Raw genomic sequence first — 22,826 nt, forward strand, 5'->3', positions numbered from 1 at the left:
CTACTACTCACAAAAAGAAAAGGGAAAAAAAAAAAAAACCTAGGCTAACATCAAACTTCTCCACAGCAACACTGATACTAGGATACAATGAAATGATGCCTGAAAATCTTAAGGGAAAGAAAGCATGTGTAGTAAGAACCTTATACCCATCCAAGATGTTATTTAGGTATAAAGGCAATGGGCAAACAACCTCAAACACACAAGGGAAATACACCACCATGAACCCTTCTTGGGAAAACAGCTGACAACATCCAGACAATTAAGAGAAGTGTCAAAATAAACTCAGGAACGCAAAGGTTGTAGCAAAAGGACTTTAAGTAAATGAGTTGTGATTTTTATTAAATATGAAACTGATACCACAATTACGGGGTTTCCACCATAGAAGAGAATGGGAACATTACAAGGCCTGACAAGATGAAAACAATAATGTAACTAACAAAGATCAAGAGGCGGCAAGAAGAGATGAGAAACACAAGAATATTATTGTCCTCATTTGCACTACACTCTCCAGGATTCTTAATCTAGGCATCTCACAGAAGCCGTCCCAGATCGCATCACCCGATTCCTTCATCTTTGCTTAGTAATTATGCAAAATCTCATCTCTGTTTTTATACCCAAGCTTTCTCGGACTTGGTAAAGTAAAGAATATCACAAGCAAATGTATTGCCAGGATTCATTTTTAAAAATGAAGGCATTATTTCTTTACCTTTTTATTGATTATTTACCAATTCTTTGTGCAATAACCAAAACTATTTCTAATTCATTTATATCTAGGATGTCCATAGCCTCTTTCCTCCAGAGAGGCTGATGATACAAAAGGATGGTATGTTGATTCTAAGGACAGCCACATGGTTTTACTTTTTATCTTTCCAGGATTTAGTCTGCCTGTTCATGAAAATGCCATGGAATTCCTCATGACAAGATTTTTATTTATCAATACAGAGTCTTTGCCCAGGTTTAATCTGCCTTGGGGACCTGCCTGATCTCTTCCTCTTTTGTCCCCACTCTACCCACTTCTGAGTAGGCACTGAGTCCTGTGACTCCTCCATTGGCCATGGCGGATTGGACTGTTAGTAGGCACTACATCAGAGGGGAACCCGTCCATCAGTCGGCCAAAGATCTGAATTATAATCTGTCATGGAAAAGATGAGCTGGGCTGATTAAGTTTTCACTCCTGGGCATCCAAACTAAGAGACATTTAGAAAAGTTCCAGTTAGTGGAAGGTACTTGAGTTAAAAGGTGAAGGAGTTCAGCTAAGTTCTGTAGAAGGAGGTTTTATTGCCTTCTCTTGGCTACCACGTCCTTTCTCACATTTCACAGACATAGGATTTTGGCACAAGAGTGATCAGTAGCTAATGCTATATATACTCATGTATTTAACTTTTTCCACTTCCTAGCCCTACTCCCCTACATCCCCCAAATCAGCCCTGGGTATATGATGTAGGAAGGTAGAACCACAGGTGCTCAGGCAATTTGTTTCCTCTGTTGCAGTGAGGGGCTGTGCAGTTTGAGGGCTCTGGTGTGCTCAGTGCTGACTTCTGACAGGTTTAGGAGCAGAGAGCAAGCAGCAGGAAACTTATCTCTTTAGAGACAGGCACTAACCAACCTTTACAGATCTGCTCCCAAATTCTATTTCCATTAATGTCAGAGTAGGTAATTCAAACCAACTCTTCTGCTGACCACAACTAAAAAAGCTAGATGAAATATACAAAAAAAAAAAAAAAAAAAAATGTCCTGAAAGGATCAAATAGCTAACAATAGAGTAGGGAATTACCTGGTCATGGGCTAGTAAAAAAGGGAAACACAGATAGATGGGCCCCCACATCTGGGGTTGCCTTTGCCCTAAAGAGGCAGATAAAAGGCAGAGAGTACATTTGGAAAGGAAAAAAAAAACATCAAGAATGTCCAGGCCAGGGGCAGGCTTCACAGAGTCATGCATTCAAAGTTACAAGGGGTAGAGTGTGAGAGGAAGCCTGCTGGCAAGGAAGAGAATGGGACATTGCAACCATTCCTGGAATTCAGTGCTTCCAAGATTGGCTGTTCAACATTTCCGAACTTCCTATGAGACCTCTCTAAGTTCTTACATCATCCTCCCTCTTTTGATTGAGTTATAGAGCAGTATAAATGGTTTTCTGTTCCTTGTAACCAAAAGAGCCTTCATTAGAATGGAGGAGGAAATTTTATTAAAATTATACCTCAGTATTTTGGATCCTATGCAATGAAATCTGTGGCTGACATCAGCAGTACCCTGCCCACATCTCCTTGGCCTTCACCTCTACAAGTTAAACTTGGTCACTGGAAACATCAAAGTATGGTGAGCTAATACACCAAGAAGCAACTCTCAACCAATGACAGATGGGGAAGTGGTAGATACATCCCAGCTTCCTCAACCCCTGACTGGGATATCGCTGAGGCATATTCTACACTATCTCCCAGAGTTCCCAGTGGATTGAGGTTTGACTGACCACACTGGTAATAACTGCCTTAACAATGTACCTTTCAGTAGCTTCACCACTCCCTACCAGTGTTTCCTGGGGTCATCTTCCAAATAAATTACTTGCCCTTGAATCCTGTCTCAGGGTCTGCTTCTGGAGAGAGTTAAATACAAAAGAGAATCTAAGACATCCAGCCTCTTATGCTATAAAGGAAAGAAAAATTTGTCTTGATCTGCTGATCACGTTCAAGACAGATTCTAAATTGATCAATGTCCTGAAGAGACCAAACATACTCATCAGACAGAATATATTCTTTTTTTTCTCAAGCGGATCAATGATTAATTGGATCACTTGCGCATGGTATTTGTAGGCACACATATCGTGCTAGTGTGCATCCTTTAAAATATGTAAATGAGCTTACTTGGGTTAATTCTGGTAGCAGGGGTCAGATTATGAGGGTCAGAACTGCCTCATAAACTAATAGGCTACAAGACATGCTTTCAGCTTCCAGTTATGTTTTAGGCGAAGGATGTGGTTTATGGCATTTATCAAGCTTTGTAGAAATACGTTCTTTTATAATGATATTTTGATGTAGTTACATATATATATGGGCTTTCTTTAATTTTAAACAGCTGCGTATTGCTATAATTTAACCAAAGATTGCAATGGTATTATATGCCATTTTCTACTTGGCTATGTTTTTGAAAGTGGTTTTCCTCCCTTTCTTCCTTCTCACAATCCCCAGCAAAATGGGAAAGACTCGACACATGTATTAGATTTGTAGGGACTTGGGGGGGGGAGACTAAAGGGAGGGCAGAAAGGGAAATATTTAGAATCTAAATTCCTCGTGGTTTAGGATCTGGATTGCTCAATATTTATTTTCTCCCTGAATAAAATATACCAAGAGCGCCGATAATTTACCAATATGCTTCACTGCCTATTAAATCTGCACACAAATGGTGGGGGGGAGACTAAATCACAACAACAACATCAAGTCATACAACTTCACATAATTAAGAATCAGGTGGGTGAAAATTTGAACAGGGAAGAATGAAGAGAGAAAAATAATGATTGATTCATGAATTAAGTTACAAGTGTTTACTGAGCATCAACGATGTATAAAACATCACCTCCAAGGGGCTGAAAGTGTTATACAGATCAAAGACGCTTGGATTAACCCTCAAAGAGCTCATGTTCTAGACAAGCAAATAGTATAACATATCCAAAAAGTTCTAATAAAAGGTAGAAATGGATTTAAATCTGGCATACTGAGAAAATGTTATGAAGGCTTAATACTTGCCACTAAGCAAAAGGGATGAAGGGCGGTTTCAAGTAGAATGTGGTCCTCCCCAGCTAGAGGAAGAGGTACAGAAAATCAGTTTCATTTTTTCACCAGCTCCTGTAGAAATGAATAGAAAATGAACCAGACCACTCCTGGCAGTCTACATAAAGAGGTCAACCAAGAAATGGGTTGGAAAGAGCTACATGCATCCTCTTTTAAAATACACCAACTGAACCTAGATCCGGTCCAGTTGCGGAATTACTTTTTGTTAAATAGACACTAGCTCTCGAGTACTGCTGGTACCAAGTGATCATAGACTTTGTACCCTTCAAGGACAAGCCTGGTCTGAAGAGAGAAAATAAATGAATATGTCCAGCTACACGTTAGAATCACATGACAGCTCTTCAGGGAAAAGACTGATAGAAAATAGAACTGGGAATAATAGCCCCAGAAGGTGAGCAAATGTTAAGCATTCTATAATATTCTAATGGTGTAACAAATGACCTTAGAAAATGATCTGGCCATCATGGAACAGAGAGAGAGAAGACTGGGGCTGGCAGTACCCCCAGCACTTTGACTTTCTTCCCAGGCCCATCTCTATCCCTTGGAGACCCAAACTATGTACTTAGAATCCTCTCCCTCCACTTGGGCTGCATGTAAACCTTTGTGAGCTAGCTTTTTCTGGGGAATGTGAGTCAGCCCATCCCTGATGTCCTCTGATTCATTTCAGTTGCTATCTATGGCTACAAAGCTTGGAGGAGGCAAGATTTCTAAACGGCAACCAAACAAAACTTGGGGGCTACATTAAAGTACTCATGATATGAATAAAGAAATGAGCTAAATAGAGTCTTGGAGTAAAGACCCTCCCTTCCTTTACATAATATGTTTTCACACTTGTACATTATAGGGATATAAGTGGTTGTGATGATAAAGATTCAGGATATAAACAGACCTGAATGTACATATGGGGTTTTGCATTTTGGTACAACTGGTTATTTCGCTTTTGGGAAATAGTTTCGACTTGATTTTAAATTGTTTTGTGATAGAAATGTAAAATAGCACAGCCACTGTGGAAAATAGTTTGGCAGTTCCTCCAAAAGTTAAACAAAGAGTTACCATATGACCCAGCAATTGCACTCTAAGTATATATCCAAGAGAACTGAAACATATGTCCACACAAAACTTGCACGAAAATGTTCATACCAGCGTTTTTCATATTAGTCCAGATGGAAAAGACCTAAATGTCCATCAACTGATAAATGGATTAGCAAAATGTGGTAGATCAATACAATGAATATTACTCTAATACATGCTACACAACACAGAAGAACCTCGAAAGCATTATGCTAAGTGAAAGAAGCCAGACACAAAAGACCATTTACTGTGTGATCCCATCTATATAGGAAATGTCCAGAACAGGCAACTCTTTAGAAGCAGAAAGTACATTAATAGTTGCTAGAGGTTAGGAAGAGGGGGAGATTTGCCAGTGACTGCTAATGGGCACAGATTTCTCTTGGGAGTGATGAAAATGTTGTGGAATTAAATAATGATGATGATTACAATCTTGTGGATCTACTAAAAACCCTAAATCATCTACGTTATAATGGTGACTTGGGTGGTATGTCAATTATATAGCAATAAAAAATATTTTGTACTAAGTACCTTTGTTTATCAAGCACTGTGTTATCTACTGCAGAAACAAAGATCATTAACACAACTTTCCTGCCAGTCAGAACCCCACTGCATGCAGATAAGCAGACAAGACCACAAATGATGGGCATTTGTGTGGTGCATGGAGGAGCCCTACATAGAGGGGATGTACTGAAGTTTGCAGGGGCTTCACAGTGTGTTTATTCTGAGCAGAATCTCAAATTGAACTAAAGAAATATTCGATAATCCTTTGCCACTCCTTTCTGCAGAATTAAACAGAGAAAGGAGGCCTAGATTTCTAAACTAAGTTCACCTCTATGACAGATCTTGGGACAGTCACTTCACTGCTCTGAGCCTCAGTCTCCCACTCCCTGTAAAAGGAAGGTATTGATCCCAAAGTTTTATTTCTATCTTTAAGAAACGTGTAAAATTCTAGCATGTAGAATCCATAGTCCATCTAGAGTTCTGACATTGAAATTTGAAGACCCCATGAATCCTGATGCTGCAAAAGATTTCTTTAATGTGCTCTGGACGTGGGCCCTTCTGAAGGTAGAGAAAGCAATCATATGCTACCACACAGCACTCGGGCTACATCGTCTTCCTGTTGGCAGCTTCACTTGCATCCCAAGGTTATTCCTGGCCCATGGTTGATTTGCTAAGTAAACATGCATCAATACTCATAAGCACTGGGTCGTACCCAGAATCATTAGGATCAAATGATATTAAATCAGGGGTTTCTTTGAAGATAGAACACTCTTAGTAAGGATCAAAATTTTTTAAAGCTTGGAAAAAAACAATGCCAAACAATAAACTTAAACAGAACAACCTTCCCTTCTGACTTTAAACAAGATCAGTTTTTAAGTAAGTATAATTCAAACTAATGGGGCATTTCAGCATATTTAGTTACTAAAGGAAGTAAACTGCAAGGGAACATTTCAGGTGAAAACAGGTACTTGCCCACATTTCTGGACTGTAAAAGAAAACACACACACGCACACACACAAACACACAGACAAACAAGCAAACCGAAATTAAAAAGCTGGACCAAGCAGATTCAGGCAGTGAATTCTACGTCTTTCTATTTTATAGTTTCTGTTTTCACATTACCTGGATATTTTCTTGTTGGCCACAGTTTGGGTAAATCTTATCTATTTTCCAGCTCAAATTCTACTTCTCTTTCCCTGGCCACCCAGGCCCAGTTAGTGTTTCCTTCCTTTGAAGACTAACTGTATTTATTATCTATAGCATCCACTTAGCTCCTCACACATCTGAGACGGGACGGAAGGAAGGACGCAGAAGGGGAAGGTATTTATTGAGGACCTAAATAACGCTGGTATATTTATTTTTTTCTTTTATACTCATAATATTTCTGCAACGCAGGTAGTTATTACCTGCAGTTTACGCTGATAAAAGTGAGGCTTAGAGAGTTTGCCCGCCTGGCCAGGTGACACAACTAAAACATGCGGTGCTGGACTGTGAACCTGGGCAGTCTGTTTCCACAGCCCTGCACCCCCCTGCTCCACCATACTGCGGCCCCGGCTTCAGCTGCCAGAAGACTGGGGACGATCTTCCGCCTCGCTGTATTCTAATGTGGTGATTCCACTTCTGCAAACGTTCATGCGTTCCTTCATTCCTCAGACCTTCACAGCTCTTCTCCCCTCCGTGCCCTCAGAGAATGCTCAGTGAACTGGAAGACTCAGGTGCATCAATAGGCAGCTTTGGTGGAGAAATGCCTAGGATGCCAGGGACACGCAGAGGAGGGTGCGGCCAGAGGAAGAGCAGCCTCCCCAGAGGAGGAAAAGCCACAATGACTCCTACCAGTGGGTTGTAAAACAGGAAGTCCAACGCAGGTGTTAAGGGGTCGATGTTGGGACAGGAGAATAGAAAGGTAGGAGACTGAACATCTGGGAAATAGGATTAGACTAATGGAATAGGCAGCTTTGGGAAGCCAACAGGGGTTACTGATAACCATAAATCAAGGGAAAACTGTAAGTCATCTAATGCTGTACCAACCAGCTAAAATCTCAAATCTCTCTCTCACCTTCCAAGATTTAGAAGAAACCAGCTAGCACCTGTCATTTCCATCCCCAAAAGCATAAACAAGTCAAAGTAAGGCTGTGGTTTAAAGGGGACCACATCCTACCAACAAACCGAGCATGGGCCGGAGGCCGGGAGGTCACGGGACAGTGCATCTCCGTGTGGGCAGCAGAGACCTTGTTACCATTCGTGTCTCAGAACAGCCACGAGTCAGAGCCACCAGTCAAGAGGGCAGGGCTGGGGGAGGAAGGAGACACTTCTCCTTGCCTTAGCTCCCAGGATACATTTTTTTTTTCTTCATGGCTAGGCTAAACACCTCTCTCAAATTTAAGGGAGAGTCTTTACAATTGAGTATGTTTGCAAGATATGTACAACTTTTTCCCAACACAGCATCTCAATACCACCAGGAAGAGGCTCTAGAAAAGCCCCATAGAGTGTTGAGGAATATGCTCTTCAAACTGTGGACAATGAGGTCCCTAAGACTAGCCCCCTCCCGGCCCTCTGAAAGACATGACTGATTTATGGGGCTGGGTTTAGGGATAGCGAATGGGGTGAAACATGTAGAGGAAAGCTAAAGAACAGGGTTAGAGCTTTACAAAAGAATAATGTTCAAAGAACAGACACTTGTGACATTCTCCCAGTTTTGTGGTAAATCTGAGTATTTGGGCCTTGGGGGACCATCTTAAGCAAAGACCAACCATCCCTCCATCTAAGAATATAATTAATGTAACAAGGAGGCCCCAGCAGAGCAGGGGCACTGTTTAATCTTCAGGGATATGAGCTGCTTTTCCTGGGACAGAACTGCCAAGTCTACTTTGGTCCCTGGTCTCCAGTCCAGAACATTCTGCTTTGGGATTTGAACTCACCTGACAACATAATTATTGGACTCTCTCCAGATATCCTCAGGGCTTTTGATAACAGTGCCACTCTCTTCTTGTTTGTTTGATGAGGAGGTAATTGCCCTAACTATGCTCTCTCATTTGTATGAGATCCCAAAGCTCAGAAGGACAGAAAGAAATGCAGATTCAAAAAGTTATCTAAGTCCCCAGAGTAAAGCAGAGAGAGAACTCCATACAAATATTTATAAATTAAGGAAAGATATTTTGGTATTTTTTTCTGGCAAAAGCAATTTATTTTATGAGGGTGTCTTCAAATATAAGTTGCTAAAATACTTATTCAGCAATGCCACCAACACAGGTGAAGTGTGGTACCTGTATGCAAGAGACCTCACGGGTTACCGGGGGTGAGACAACACAGCATCATGGTTATGACCATGAACTTGAAGTCAGACAGATCTGGGTCCAAACCAGCGCTTCCACTCACTACCTATATGATCCTCGGCAAGTTTCTTAGCTAAAATGCCTCAGTTTCCTCATTTATAAAATGAGGATAAAAAGAGTTTCCACTTTGCCTAGTTATTGAGAATATTAAATGAGGAAAAATTTTAAAGTATGTGGCACAGTGCTTGAGACACAGTACACCATCAAGGAACGATAAGCTGTGCTAGAATGGTGCTGTATCCACAATCACAGACAGAGCTACACACACATGCAGAACCCATTTGATATGTTTTGTTTGCCCATATTTCCCAGCTTCTTGCAATTCCTTTCCTGTTCTTGAAGGGGAAAACAGTTCCTTCCCTGTTGACTTCCTAGGGTTGTTTTGAGCCATGACAAAGGAAAGGCGCACGTGGAGGCACTTTGAAAAGCAAGGAGCCGGCACAGGCTGAAGCAGGCGGTGAGCGCCGGACAACAACAGGAAGCTGCAGCATCTTGAGGTCTCTCTGGCAGCTGCAGGGGGACTTTGCCAAATATCCCTGTCAGGAGCTGCTCCTCAGAACTCCGGGACCTCACTAGCACAGGAACACAAATGATTCCAGGGAACATGCTTCCTCTAAACACCTGTCCTAAACAGGACAGCCAGAGCACACACTGTGGCTTCCTGGGAATCCTGCCTCCTGTACTGGCCTTATAGTCCTGGGCTCTGGCAGCATAAAAACTGGGCCTCTATTCCACAGCAGTGGAAGACAAATGATGGGAAAATTGTTTAAATAATAAACTGTTATTATTATTATTATCATTGTAGTTAACATTTAGTGGGTGCTTGTATATGCCACTGTTCCAAACACTTTTATATGCACATTCTCATTTAATTCTATAATCAATACTGTCATTAGACTAGGGCAAGCAGGGCCCCTGACCCAAACCCAGGCAATCCTCAAGCATTCAAAATGTCCTAAGTCCCCTTCTGGTGCCTGAGACCAGCAGAGGCCAGTTTCCAATTTGGCACTCTTTCCCACGATCCTCTATTTTCCCTCCCACTCCTTGCAGGGGGTTGACCAGATGTCATGAGGAACTCCAGGACTGATACCTGTGGAGTCCTGGTGCTGGTTCAATTCTAGGAAATCAAGCAGTCCCTTCCTCCTTAGGCTGATGTGGTATTTCTTTCACAGGATTGAGTAAAATGTGGCTGTTTTCAGACTGTTTTAGGGTGACTCAAATTGTTTATATAGACAGTGGTCCAACAAAAATTATTTTCCCAGGGCCCATATACTTTATGGGTGGCCCTGTTCAAAGTAATTCTATAAGAAGGTATAATTCTGCTTGCTTTACAGATGGGGAAACTGTGACTGGGAGACATTAGTTTCCTGAGATAACACATTATAGTAGAAGAGCTAGGACTCAAATTCTAGACTGTCCAATTGCAAAGCCACAACACTGAATGAATCCCTCGGATTTCCTTATCTGCCTTCACTAAGAGATGGACATCTCAATGATAACTACCCATTCTTTGACCCAAGAGCTGCCTTTGATACGTTTATTCTCTTGTTATGTTGGGACAGAACTCGCTGGCAAGCCACTGTCCAGCACCCTCTCTCATTTAGCTACAGTTTGCCTGGTTGCCCCTTGACTTCCTGTCTTCCCTGACAGACCTTACCTCTTTCATGAGTATCAACAACTATCCCCAAAATATCTGATTTGATTCTCTAATAGAGACATTCAGTAAAAACACCAAACTATTTCATAATAAGTATTAGCTCTAGCAGAAATCCACATTTTAAGTTTTGACTCACCATTTGTAGAATGAGACATTTTTCCCTTGACAAAGGGATTTTGGGTACCTACCAGCATTTGATCAGATATTTGAGAGAGGTGCCCTAAATGGCAATAGGCATAGTCAGCCTGAAATCCCCCTAGTGCCATAACCCTGTCCTCAGGCTGGGCTTTCTCTATCTCTTCCTCAGACAGGTGGATGAAAGATCACGTTTTAATGGGCTTCACTAAAAAGAAGCCTCAAGAAGTTCTTTCAACATTATAAACTCTTTCTTTTTCTTTCCTTTTAAAAAATTTCACCACGAGCTCTCTTGCCAGGCAGTGATACAATTTGATCCTCCACGCAACCTAAGTCACATTTTGTTAGCATCAATCTGTTGCCTTGAATATTTCTTTTGCATTCATCCTCTGTCACATGAAAGAACAGCATCTATGGATGGAGGTTGTTCTTTTTCACTGCACTTCCCATTACAGACAATTATTTGCACCCAGTCTGTTACCAAGATGATTAACATACCCTCTATAAATGTACTTATGTTACATTCTCCACTCCTGCCCCATCCCCTGTTAATTATGTATTAAGGAGAGTGTTTTCTTTGAAGAACAAATTACAGAAGAATGGTTCTAGACGGTGCTTTGTTACTGATACCAATCCCAAACCGTAAAACCATGTCTTAAGTGGGGTCTCTCACTTACCGAGAGGATCAAAGCTGCTAAACAAGTGCTTGCACATGCAGTAGTCCTGGGCGTGCAGAGACAGCAAGTGTGTGATGGTGGTCCGCCTGGCAGCAGCATGGGGGGTCCCAGGGACACTCACATGCTCCACAGTCAGTCTCCTTCTATATGAGCCCCTGGAACGGGTTCTTTCAAAGGAGGCAACTTGGCTTTTCTCAGAGCTGCACAATTTCCCCAGACATTTTAAAGCAAGGAAGGAAGGCATCTTGGCATGGATGACAACAAAACGGGAAATGGAATGAGGGGCCCAAGCAGCTGTGCTTCCCCACAACTCTCTCTAGGTTCTCCTGGCTCCTTATTGTTTTTTGTCTCACTACCCAGCAAAGAAGATTAAGGAAGAGGTATTTAAGTGTCTGCCCTCAAGAGCTTAGGGCTCTACATCCTCAGTCAGATGATCAGGTAGAAAAACAGCTGCTACCAGGAACCAGACTATGCCACTCTGAGACTTGAACGCATATTCAAAAATCAGATTAAATGTCCAAAGAACAGGGAGGACATAGCTGCAATATCTAAGAGAAAATTACCTGCAAATATTTCTAGTATATTCAGTATCATTTGGTAAGAGTACTGTGAATATGTCTAGGCATTTAGACATATATTATATGTAATCTAAAAAAAAGCATCTCAGAGAAAACTTAGACTAGTAATTCCAAGTTCTCCAGTATTTCAGATCTCACAGAAGAGACCTCAATGAAAGTTCCTCAGTTTCAACCAGCAACAAATCCAGCTCAGGCACCAGTAAACAATCATTCCTGTTCCATTTTCTAGTGGGAAGCCCCTCCCCCTCATGTCATGAAAATCCTTCTGTCTCACTGTGTTAAGTGAATACTAATAATATTCTCAAGACTGTTTCATGGGTTTTCCGCTATTGCAGAAGCTCTAGCAGATCACATCATGGGGACCGAATTGGCATGGAGGTAGCTGTGAGTTTTCACCAAGTTACAAGCTTGCCGGACCCTCATGTAATTAGGATGATAGCATACAATAGGCAAACCTGGTAATGAACATTTACTCTCTGACATCCACATGCTAATGTCAAATACAATATGTGACAGCCTATAGTCCACAGAACAGTCACAAGTCAAAGCCAATAAATATATACTACTCCTGTCATTGGGCTATTATATTCTAGTACAAGTTTCTTTTAATTAAAACCCTTACATACTTTAAACAGAATAGCTTAAAGAATAAATAATCTAGTCCAGTGGTTCCCATCACTGCTTCAGAATCATCTGTAGAACTTTTAAAAAATATAAATTCTCCTCTAAAAATAATCTAGTCCAGTGGTTCCCAAATATCACTATGCTTCAAAATCATCTGTAGAACTTTTGAAAAATACAAATTCTGGGGCACTAGCTCAGATCTACCAAATAAGATTCCTTGGAGATAGGACCCAGAAATTAATATTTCTAAAAAATTCTCCAGACCAGGACCAACATTTGGGAAGCATTGATGTTATCCAGGCTTTTTACTTTAAGATGAGGAAGGAAAGTTTCAGAGAAGTTAAGTGACTTTCCACAACACAGCAAGCACCTGGTGGCGCCAGATCTCCTGTTACCCGCCATGACTGTTTCTACCACAGTGGTCAAAGATACAGATAGATGAAGCAGAGAAAGGAAATCCTTTGTGATTTGCTCCTAATTTTTAATACAGGATTTAGCAACAGATTTCAAGGACCAGAGAACCCAAATTTGCTAGAATCATTTGAACCCAATGCCAGTCTTGGAGAAGCACAATGGGAATGGAGGCTATAGGTTCTGCCCCAGAGGTGACTTAAGACTGGGATGGATCAGGGGAAACTGGAAATGTGGGAGCTGTTTACTACTGCTGTCACACATCAAAAATTGGGAAGCAAATCCCCACACCATACAGCACTCCCCCTCCCCCCAAAAAAATCTTCCCAAGGTATTCCTCTAAAATCAATTGCAGGTGAAACAATCTGCATACATTCTATTTCTTGCTTGCCTATGGGGAAAACCTTTAGGATATACAATGCAAGTAATTTTATCAATGTTGCCCAGAGTGTGGTTTCTTGGACCAGCTTGTTTAAAATGCAGAACCTGAGCCCCACCTCAGGTCCACTAGGTTCTCTTCCAGTGTTCTTCTAGCAAGCATTGTAGTGCAGGAACCTCTGCCCTAAACTTCAAACTCTTCTTCCTGTAGATGGTCAGTTTCCCAAGACCCTTCTTAAACTGAGAACCTGAGCAGCTTCGACCTGCTTACAAGTGCTAGATATGTGTAATCCTCACCCAGACCAAGACAAGCTGGGTTTAGCAATTTTAAACACAGGCTTTAGTACACACCAACAGCATTCAAACATAGACTTTGGACAGACAGGATAACCATGTTCTTCAAATCCAGCATCTTCCTGAAAATGGGTTACTATCCCATGACATGCCTTCTTGGTCCCTAAACTCATCAAGTATTGTCCACCAAAGCTAATTCTGTAAACATAAACATCAACCCCACCTTAACTCTTGGCTGTTGTATCAGCAGGACATATTCAAACCACCCCTGATAAGTTTAGTGATCCTCACAAGTGGCTACCTTTAAATTTGGGGAGGATGACTCCTTTCTCAGGTAGTAGAGATAGAGAGAAGGGTCTAGATGCTGGTTGCTTGTGGCTAGAGCCAGCAATGGCCACGGGTACCCATGAACTAAACTAAGTCCCACTTTCCAAGGTGCTCAGAGTTCTTCACCTCCTTCACATAGTTCAGTGTAAACATATAGCAGAGGACAAGCCTCCAGTCTTAAAAACAGACTTTCCGTTATATCTGCCTCAACCTTTTCAAACAGCCATGAAAGCATAGGATGAAGATAACCCCTAAAGATGTACCAGTGGATCCAGTTTTTCTATGGCTGCATAATTAGCCTCCTGCAATAGCTCCATGTAAACTTATAGAGCCACAGCAAAAGCACAAAGCAGAGGAGTAGTTTTTATAATGGTTGATTTGTTTGTATGATAAAGTATCATAATCTAGCATATTACAAAGCTAAAGAGACAAATGCTTACCTTTCACCCAAGACTTTTGTTGGCCTTATCAGATAGAAAATTGTTGATCCTGCTATAAATAATATGACTGCACCTAAATAAGTTCTTCTTTTATGATAAACTCTGATAAAAACCATCAATGGGCAAATGCACCAAAGGGCTCACCCTGCACCGAAAGGCCCTGAGCATGTTCTGCCTTTGCATCCTGATGTGCAAAGGAAAGATCTGAAGAGATGGACCCCAAATTCAGAGCCAGGCATTTTCAGGCTGCATAGCACTCAAGAGTGGCTGTCTTAGCTCTTAATTTGCCTGTCACAGGTCAACCCGTGCAGTAATTCTCAACAAAGGACTCTGCCTTTTTGAAAATTTTATTCTGTGTAATGATTTAGGCCTTTTTTTCATTCATATGCCCTCCCCACCTTCCTGTCCCCCACCCCGCTCCCCTATTAATCATTTGCTAAGATCTACCTGCTCCAGGCTACGAATAAATAAAAAAAATTAAGAGGGGAAAGTTATCACCTTCAAAGTGACTCTTTATGGAATTTAATTTTCTAAGGAAATGATCTGAAGTTATAGCCTGGTGTATCATCAACAATAACAGGGTCACTTGTTTTCCAGTTGGTTTTTTTTTTTCAATCAGAAATGAGCAAACAAAAGAGTTCAGCAAGCTCTTTTAAAATACCTGCAGTGGCTCACAATAGTTGTGATCCTCTATGCTGCTGAGCAGAACCTATTAAGCAAAGAAACAGCAATTTTTGAAGTGAGAGGGCCCAGATGGAGGGGTGCGGCCAGACCTGCAGACAACGGCTCAGCCCATTCGAGGTTCTCCCTGCTGCAGCAGCTGCACCTGATTCCTACCCACAGCAAGCCTTGTAATTCTTCTGCTCATCTGCAAAGCCGAATGCATAAGAGATCTTACCCACACCTCCAAAGCAGGCTGTGATTTTCTGTGCATACTGGCACAAACCCCCATCAAGGTAGGGTTCCTCCTGAAGGCCTGCTTCGTCCATCATTCTGCAAGCAGCTGCCTCCCTTCCTGTAATGCCGCCCGCCCAAGACCTGCTCAAAACAGAACAAGCAGCCAACCCCCTCTTTCCTATCACCCCCATTAATAATTCAGATACTACATAAAATCTGCTGAGCATTCAGGATCGAGAGCGCCAAGGCACTCTGAAGACTGAAGCATAATTAGTTTAATAGACATCAAATGTCTCGGATTACTCTCAGACAATACTCTCTACAGGCAAGATTTCCAAACAGCAGTGAGACACAGGCTTGGAATGCCTTCAAGGAAGCAGTCGCACTCAGAAGATCAGCTTGCGGCGGGGTCACAGGCATCCCCTGAGCCTAAATCCCATATGTCAGACAAAACTCTTCCATGAATCTGTTCCATACAGTCAAAGCACTGACAAGCTGCACAGATATCACAAACCACCAGGCTGTGGCCTTGATCAATTGCTGAACCTTCTCTGTGCCCTGAACACATCCCTAATCTCCAAGCTTGAATCTTCCCATGCTTGCTTCTCTTTTCCTGAAATACCTCAATCTCCTCCCTTCTGAACCTTCGGAAAATCCACTTATGCTTAAAAACGCAGCTCAAACGATGCCTTCTCCATCAAAGCTTCTAGAATCACTCTAGCTAGAATCAATTTCTTCTTCTCTTGTCCCAAAATAGCAGTTCCTCCCTGATCTTTATTATCTCCTGCTTTGTAACACGATTATCTTTGAACTGTCTTATTGCCTTTCCTAGTTGCTCAGTTTCTGGGGGGGCAGGAGTCTCGTCTTGGCTACCCAATTTCCCTCACAGATGATGCTACCATGCGATGTGCTCAGTGTCTTGGAAATAGAATGTGACAATTTTCAATAACAAACCATGGCAAATAATGAGTACACACTACTTGAATAAGAAGTAGATATCAAAGACAAGCAAACTTTGGCCATTATTAACTGCTTTAATAGGAGAGAAAGAAGGACACATTCTATACTGCTTGGGCTGAGAACTCCTCTTCCCACATACAAAGCTGCAAGGTGTGACGATCCTCATTGTGTTCAGGCTTATCTAGGTGCCACTGAATGGGAAAGCACCAAGTGACAGGTGTATGTGCAAGAAGCTGAGGCTAGCTGTGGCCACAGGATGCTTCCCTGGGGTTGGTAATTAGGAGACAGGTCATCCTCTCTGGTGGGATAGAGAGCTGAGCACAGAACCAGAAAGCCCAGCGTCAGCACAACTCTGCACCTCTGCTGACGGGAGCTGGCCCGGGAGCAGGTGCACAGCCCCTGCCAGCTCTGGCTTCTCCCTTCCACAGCACTCCCAAGGACAACAACAACAAAAACAAAGACAAAACAACAGAGGAAGCTTTTCCCATGGCACCATTTGAAGTATTCTAATTTATCTCTCTCAACACTGAATAGCTCTGACTCACTCTGGGAAAACTTCATGTTCACTGCCAATTTACTAGTAATGCCCAACATCCCAAACAGTCTCCTGCAATCAGAGCTCCTTGCTCACTAACTTCGTTTCTTGAGATCATGCATCTTGGGACTTAAACTTTGATTTCACAGAGGAACTAATTGTAGTTTATGGTGACAATATATATGTACGGTAGATGGCAATATAGCTGGACGCCTAATTAAACTCAGGCCCAGGCTTTTCTCTTATCCTTTGCTTAAGTGAGCTAACTTAACTCTACAAACATTCATTGAATAACTGCAACATGACAGGCCAGGTATTAGAGGCCCTCCAAGAGTGTATAATTTAGCAGGAGACGAGGCATGTATAATACTTACCTCTAGTGCAACTTGGTAAATACAACTCCATCCACAGTTATAACATGACTAAAAGGCTAGGGTGGGGTGGGGGGATCGGTTTAGAGTTTTGATATGGTAAGTGGTACTTTTTAATTTTTCATCTAAAGAAGATAAAATATGTTTCAGAACAGAGAGGTAGCTTGTGTGACACATTTTACATGGGTAATGTTATGTATTTCTTGTGCATTCCCAACAATGACTCTCAAAAAAGTTCTTTGCTCTGGGGAGTCTTTGGGGGCAGGGATGTCAAACATGTTCTCTTGTACCCCTACAGTGCCATGCTCGGGTATTATGAAAATGCAGAATAAGGAAAGATTAAGCAGCCTGGTGCTGGTGGGATTATGCAGAAAGTAATGCTCAGTCTGTGCCTAAAAGAAAAAATCTACTAAGAAAAATAGGAGGTTAAGGTAGGGCAGAAAAGAACATTCCAAACAGAGGGTAGAAAAGAGCATTCTCTGAAAGAAAGCTTCATTCAGATCACAGGAGATGATGGGGAAAGGAGGTCAGGGGCCATGAACAAAGGCTTGGAAGGAGGAACCTGTCCATTCACAACCACCTATAAACAACTCTATTTAGAGATATAAGACGGTATTGCCTTTGAGCAAGCATAAAACATGCCTCCAAAAAAAGTATGCTCACTCTTATTCTTTCTTTAGAAGAGTGTCAAAATTCTGGGAAAACTGTTGGCACATACCCACAAATAATTTCATACTGATTCATTATTCACAGCCTCTCCCCGCACTTGTTTTTTGTCCAAGTACTTTATAACCACAGATTTGTTAACCACACAGCAGACCTGCAGGTTAGAGCATGTACCCTCTATAAGAAGCCCCATTTTTCAGATGGTGAAATTGAGGCTCAATCCCAAAGTCAGTAGGTGTTTGAAGAGAATCTAAACTCTCCTCAAAGGAAAATCCAAGCCTTCAGAGGAATTAAAGATATCTTTGTCTACTGTGAAATTCTCAGCTACAGAAGATTTTTGAACACCAGGTTTTAAAAATAGCTACAGATTAGATACCATGTTTTCTAACAATAGAGCAGTCTGTTATCTTCCCATAGTCTGGCCTGATCTGGTGACCTTTCTACTGCACCCTTTATCTGGAAGGAACAATTTATTGGAAATAAAATTGGTAGCCTCTGATAATGAAAGATGCTTTAAGGCAGAACAATTGTCCAGGCATCATTTAACCTATTAGTTGCCAAAGTAGGGTGTGCAATATATACAGAATAATCTACTCCAGTGGATAACGAAAATTCCATACAAGATTCTATATAAAGTTTTATTTTTAATACTTTAAATATGTATATCTTTTAGCATGTAAATGATATTAATATGGTAGTAGACTCGTATTATTTATCAGTAAATAATATACACATATATGCATTTTTTTTCCTTTTACTGTTTGGGATGCATAATCAAGAGAGTTTATTCTACCAATACAAACCCCAAAGGAACTAACCAGAATCTAATTAAACACAGGTAAACTACTACATTTTATTAAACAATGGATGAACTCAAAGTTAAAAATATATAACAATAACAAAAGAACAAGATTCTGGCGGGTAAATTCACAGGCTCAGGAGTAAGAATACCTAGTTCAAATTCTGGCTTTTCTACTTACTGCTGGGCAGCCTCAGGCAAGTTCTTTACTTATTTTAATCTCAGATACCTCATCTGTGAAAAGGATACAGTAATAGTATCTCCCTTATATATCTACCAAAGCCTTTGGTAGTTACCAGTACAAAGGAAGGACTTGATAAATGTTAACTCAAAGGATGCAAATTCAAATACCCATAAGGACTGAGATTAGAAATTTTTTTAAATGATTTTTGAGGCAGTTGGTTGGTTCTGAGATAATTTTGAATGGTGGCATATGTGTAAAGTATATTTCCCATCTAAAGGAAAATGCCACTACTCAAAGTCAGGCAATAACTGCTGCTCTGTAATGCAAACCAGGTATTTCTAAATGTTCAGAATTTTATGTGAAATCTCCCAAGTTTTAAACCCTACAACAAAACAAAAACAACATGCTCAGGAGTTTACCATGACCTTAGGGCATTAGGTGGCAAACCTGTGGTGTGAACGCATCCATTCACCAAGCTTAAACAAAGCAGCTGTGATTTATCTCCTGAGGTACTCAGGACAGATGGTGAGATAGGAGATTTTTAGAAGCACTGGAAGATTCCACATAAAAAGTTCACAGCTTCTCACTTATAAACTCAGATCTGGATTATGGCATTGCTGCTAAGACCCACTGTAAAAATGGTCATATTTTCCCAAACAAATGAATGTATGAAACTAGTAGCACTTCTAAATGCAAATTTTACCACCTTTCCCACGCCACAAATATAAGAGAATGACCTCCCTTTACCTACTAAGTTCTGTTTATGCCTACACACATACAGTCTCATCCCTTTAACCACTAGTAGGATGATAGCTTATCCTACTTTGCAATTTTCCCTTTGAATTAATTTTTGTTTCTTTTTTCTTTTCATTTACATACAATGAAAAGCATAGATCTTATACAATCCAACAAGTTTTGACAAATGCATTCACCGACGTAACCCACAACTCTATCAAGATATAGAAGACTTCCATCAGCTCAGAACGTTCCCTCTACTCCTTCCCAATCAATCCCCACCCCCGTACCAGAGATAATCACTGTTCTGATTTCTATCACCATTTTTACACATTCTAGAACTTCACATAAATAGAACTATCCACTGTGTACCCTTTGGTGTCTAACTTCTTTTGTCAGCATGTCTTTAGGAATCATCCACTTTCCTTCATTAAGTTTTACCTTTAACATTTCCCCTGATGAAAAAAATCATAGATCTCTCCAATGTGCTATAAATCATTATTGGGTATTATTACCTTAAGGTACACAAACACCCATTATATGAACTTTTGGAAATGAAAACAGATTCAATGCCTACCTTTTGTGTCCCAATGCATATCAGTTTGATACCATGTTATTCACTGGGGCAGGCATAACTGGGGAGTCCTTTCATCCTCCATAGCTGGAGGATGAGAGGACTTCAGAATAGGTCAATTGGAAGGGACAGAGTTTGGGGCAAGAGATCCATTGGGAGAGCTGTCTCTCTCCAGAAATACTAAGCCAGAAAATGAGCTGCATATGGCAAAGGGCTTATATGTGCATCAGCATTTGGGATGAGGAGAAAGGAGAGCACCTAGGCTAGATTTGAACGGGAAGTGAGATGGTGGGATGGGTAGGGTTGACAACCAAGGGGCAGTGGACAATGTTACTAGTAGATAAAGAAAATAGGCTGGTTCTAAGATTTTCCCACAAATATGGATTATCCACTGAGCCATTTCTTTCTTACATGGATCCACACACTCAATCATAATGAAGATGGGACTATTTTTAGGGGGTAGACTGATGGACAAACAACCAGAATAAAATAATTCAGATATTTACTAAGGTGGAAGTAAATTTTAATGTAATGAGTGCTGTTAGAGGGGTGGCATAAAAAAAAAACCCAAAAGATTAGAGCCTGAGTGACTGGAAAAAATGGAGTGCCATTGAGACAAGAAACAGAGGAAAAAGAATGAGTTTTGAGGAAAGAGGTGATTAAGAGCTAATTTCAGTTAGAATGATGAGTTTAAGACATCATCAGAACACCAATGGAGGGGTGTCCAGCAGGTAGTTGGGAAAGCTATTCTGGATCTCAGAGGCAAAGTCAAAGATGGAGGCATAGCTTCAGCAGTATCCACCGAGAGGTGATGGCTAAAGCCACAGGAGTGGATGAGGCTGCCCGCAGAGAAAAGAAATCACTAGACTGTGAACTTCTTGAAAGAAAAGGTGATCTCATTTCTGTTTCTGCTTCAAAGCCAGTGCTTCACAAATATTTGTGAACATTGGGCCTTAAAATTAATACTCCATGTGGAAACCTTGGAAAAACTATTAAAATTGCCCATCTAGACTCAATTTTCTCAAATTGACCCTCTGCACATAAATGCTTGAACCTCTCTGCTCACTGCATTAACTAAATGGTTCAACTCAGCAGTATTTCCAGCATTCTAATTAGACACGTACATTTCATCGATTAAAAATTCCAGTAATACAACGTAATGCTATTACTTAACCTGCCAAGGAAGAGAGAGAAGCAGTTTAAAAAAAAAAAAAACTCATAGAAGGTTTCAATTCATCCTGGGATATTACAGAGAATTTTAAAATTTAGTAATTAAATGCACCTAAGAGGATATGGGTTTGTAGAGAACAGATCCAGAAAATATTGGACTCTGAAGAATATTACCCTTTTCACAATCTACTTCATAATTACAAATGTGCACCAATCATTAAAAACGTGCATAAAAATCCTAATGTGACACAGACCATGATCCTCATAAAGGCAATTTAATCAGCATTTATTGAGCATTTCTTTGTGCATAGTCCCGCAATAGGTACAAAACAGAAGAAGAAAGTGCTTTGCTTTTCATTATCTGATGGAAACAAATAGCACTTTTAAAGGCTTCCAATATAGAAGTTCTCAAGACAAAGCCTACAAAAATAGCCTGCACCAGGATGAAGTGGGTGGCGGATACCTTCAACAGGACAGACGGAACATTTGGAACTCTTTGTGTGTGCGTGTACGTGTGTGTATGTTTCTGGAGTCCTTTTGTCATTTATTTTTCAGGAGGAGAGGATGACTTGGCACAATTAATTTTTTAACTTACATTGGCATATGGAGCAGCAGGAAAAAAATTAAGGCAGCCTTAAAATAGAGAACAGAACACATGGTAATGCTTGAGAATGTAAAAGCATAGGAAAAGAGCTTTTTAAGAATAAAAATGACAAATGTTAGAGTTTAAGAAAAAGATAGTACAAACTCAAAGAATCACAGAAGGATCACAGAATCTGTGAAGCGGATAGCAACAAAATCAGACCAACGGGGGTGAAGGAACACCAGCCCCAAGAAAACATGGCATAGTTAGTTGAGCAGCCCTGCTTTCATGCATACCCCTCCCCAAATGCTGCCCCAGCTCCTCTCAAGGCTTACCCCTCTGTGAAACTTTCTCTAACTCCATAACACTATGGATTTGTCCATCTCTGAATTGCTACTTCATCCCTAAACTTTCAAACTTGATTTATAGTTCCCTCAAGTTGCATGCAAATATCTTCTCAGCTTAGTTCTCCCATGCTCAGTTTTCCTGATTACAGAACATGCATCCTTTACAGAAAATTTGAAAAACAGTGAAAACTGAAAACAAATGGAAAAAATGCACTCCTACAATCCAGAATACACGATTAATTCTTCAGTATATGTTCTTTCACTTTTTTTTTTTTTTTTTTTTTTTTTAAAGGAAAGACAGAGAGAAGGAAGGAAGGATAGAAGGAAGGAAGGAAGGAAGAAAGGGAAACATTTTTTTAAACATTTTCTTGTTTTATTGTATTCTGTTTCTCCGTTTTTGTTACATGGGCTGGGGCCGGGGATCGAACCGAGGTCCTCCGGCATAGCAGGCAAGCACTTTGCCCGCTGAGCCACCGCGGCCCGCCCTGTTCTTTCACTTTTTACCTACGAATTTTTTAACCTAATTTAAGTCATATTACATACATGCAATCTATAACTTTGGTTTATCAAAACTTTCCCCCATGTCACATATCTTTTTGTTTTCACTTTTTTACGCTGTTTATTCTTTTTTTTTTGAGCTTAAATATTTTTTATCATCACAATTGACTTTTTTCCATCTTTTTTTTGTGAAAAATAACATATATACAAAACGCCATAAATTTCAAAGTACAGAACCACAATTAGTTGTAGAACATATTTCAGAGTTTGAGATGGGTTACAATTTCACAATTTTAGGTTTT

General features: G+C 40.7%; 1 protein-coding gene across 3 annotated transcripts in view; it reads right to left on the reverse strand.

The window, feature by feature from the left end:
* ABLIM1 (actin binding LIM protein 1) overlaps window positions 1-22,826 on the reverse strand; it is a 306,762-nt gene that overhangs the window by 177,973 nt on the left and 105,963 nt on the right. The window contains exon 1 of one of the 3 annotated variants that reach the window (XM_077126121.1): window positions 11,154-11,513. The exons of 1 other annotated variant lie outside the window; for it this stretch is intronic. In XM_077126121.1, the coding sequence (XP_076982236.1) occupies window positions 11,154-11,397 (244 nt within the window). In that variant the 5' untranslated portion in view covers window positions 11,398-11,513. Of the gene's footprint in view, window positions 1-11,153; window positions 11,514-22,826 lie in introns of those variants that run through there. One more of the 3 variants, XM_077126119.1, reaches the window with a different exon arrangement.

The sequence above is a fragment of the Tamandua tetradactyla genome, chromosome 13, assembly GCF_023851605.1.
Source record: "Tamandua tetradactyla isolate mTamTet1 chromosome 13, mTamTet1.pri, whole genome shotgun sequence".
In the NCBI taxonomy this organism is placed as follows: domain Eukaryota; kingdom Metazoa; phylum Chordata; class Mammalia; order Pilosa; family Myrmecophagidae; genus Tamandua; species Tamandua tetradactyla.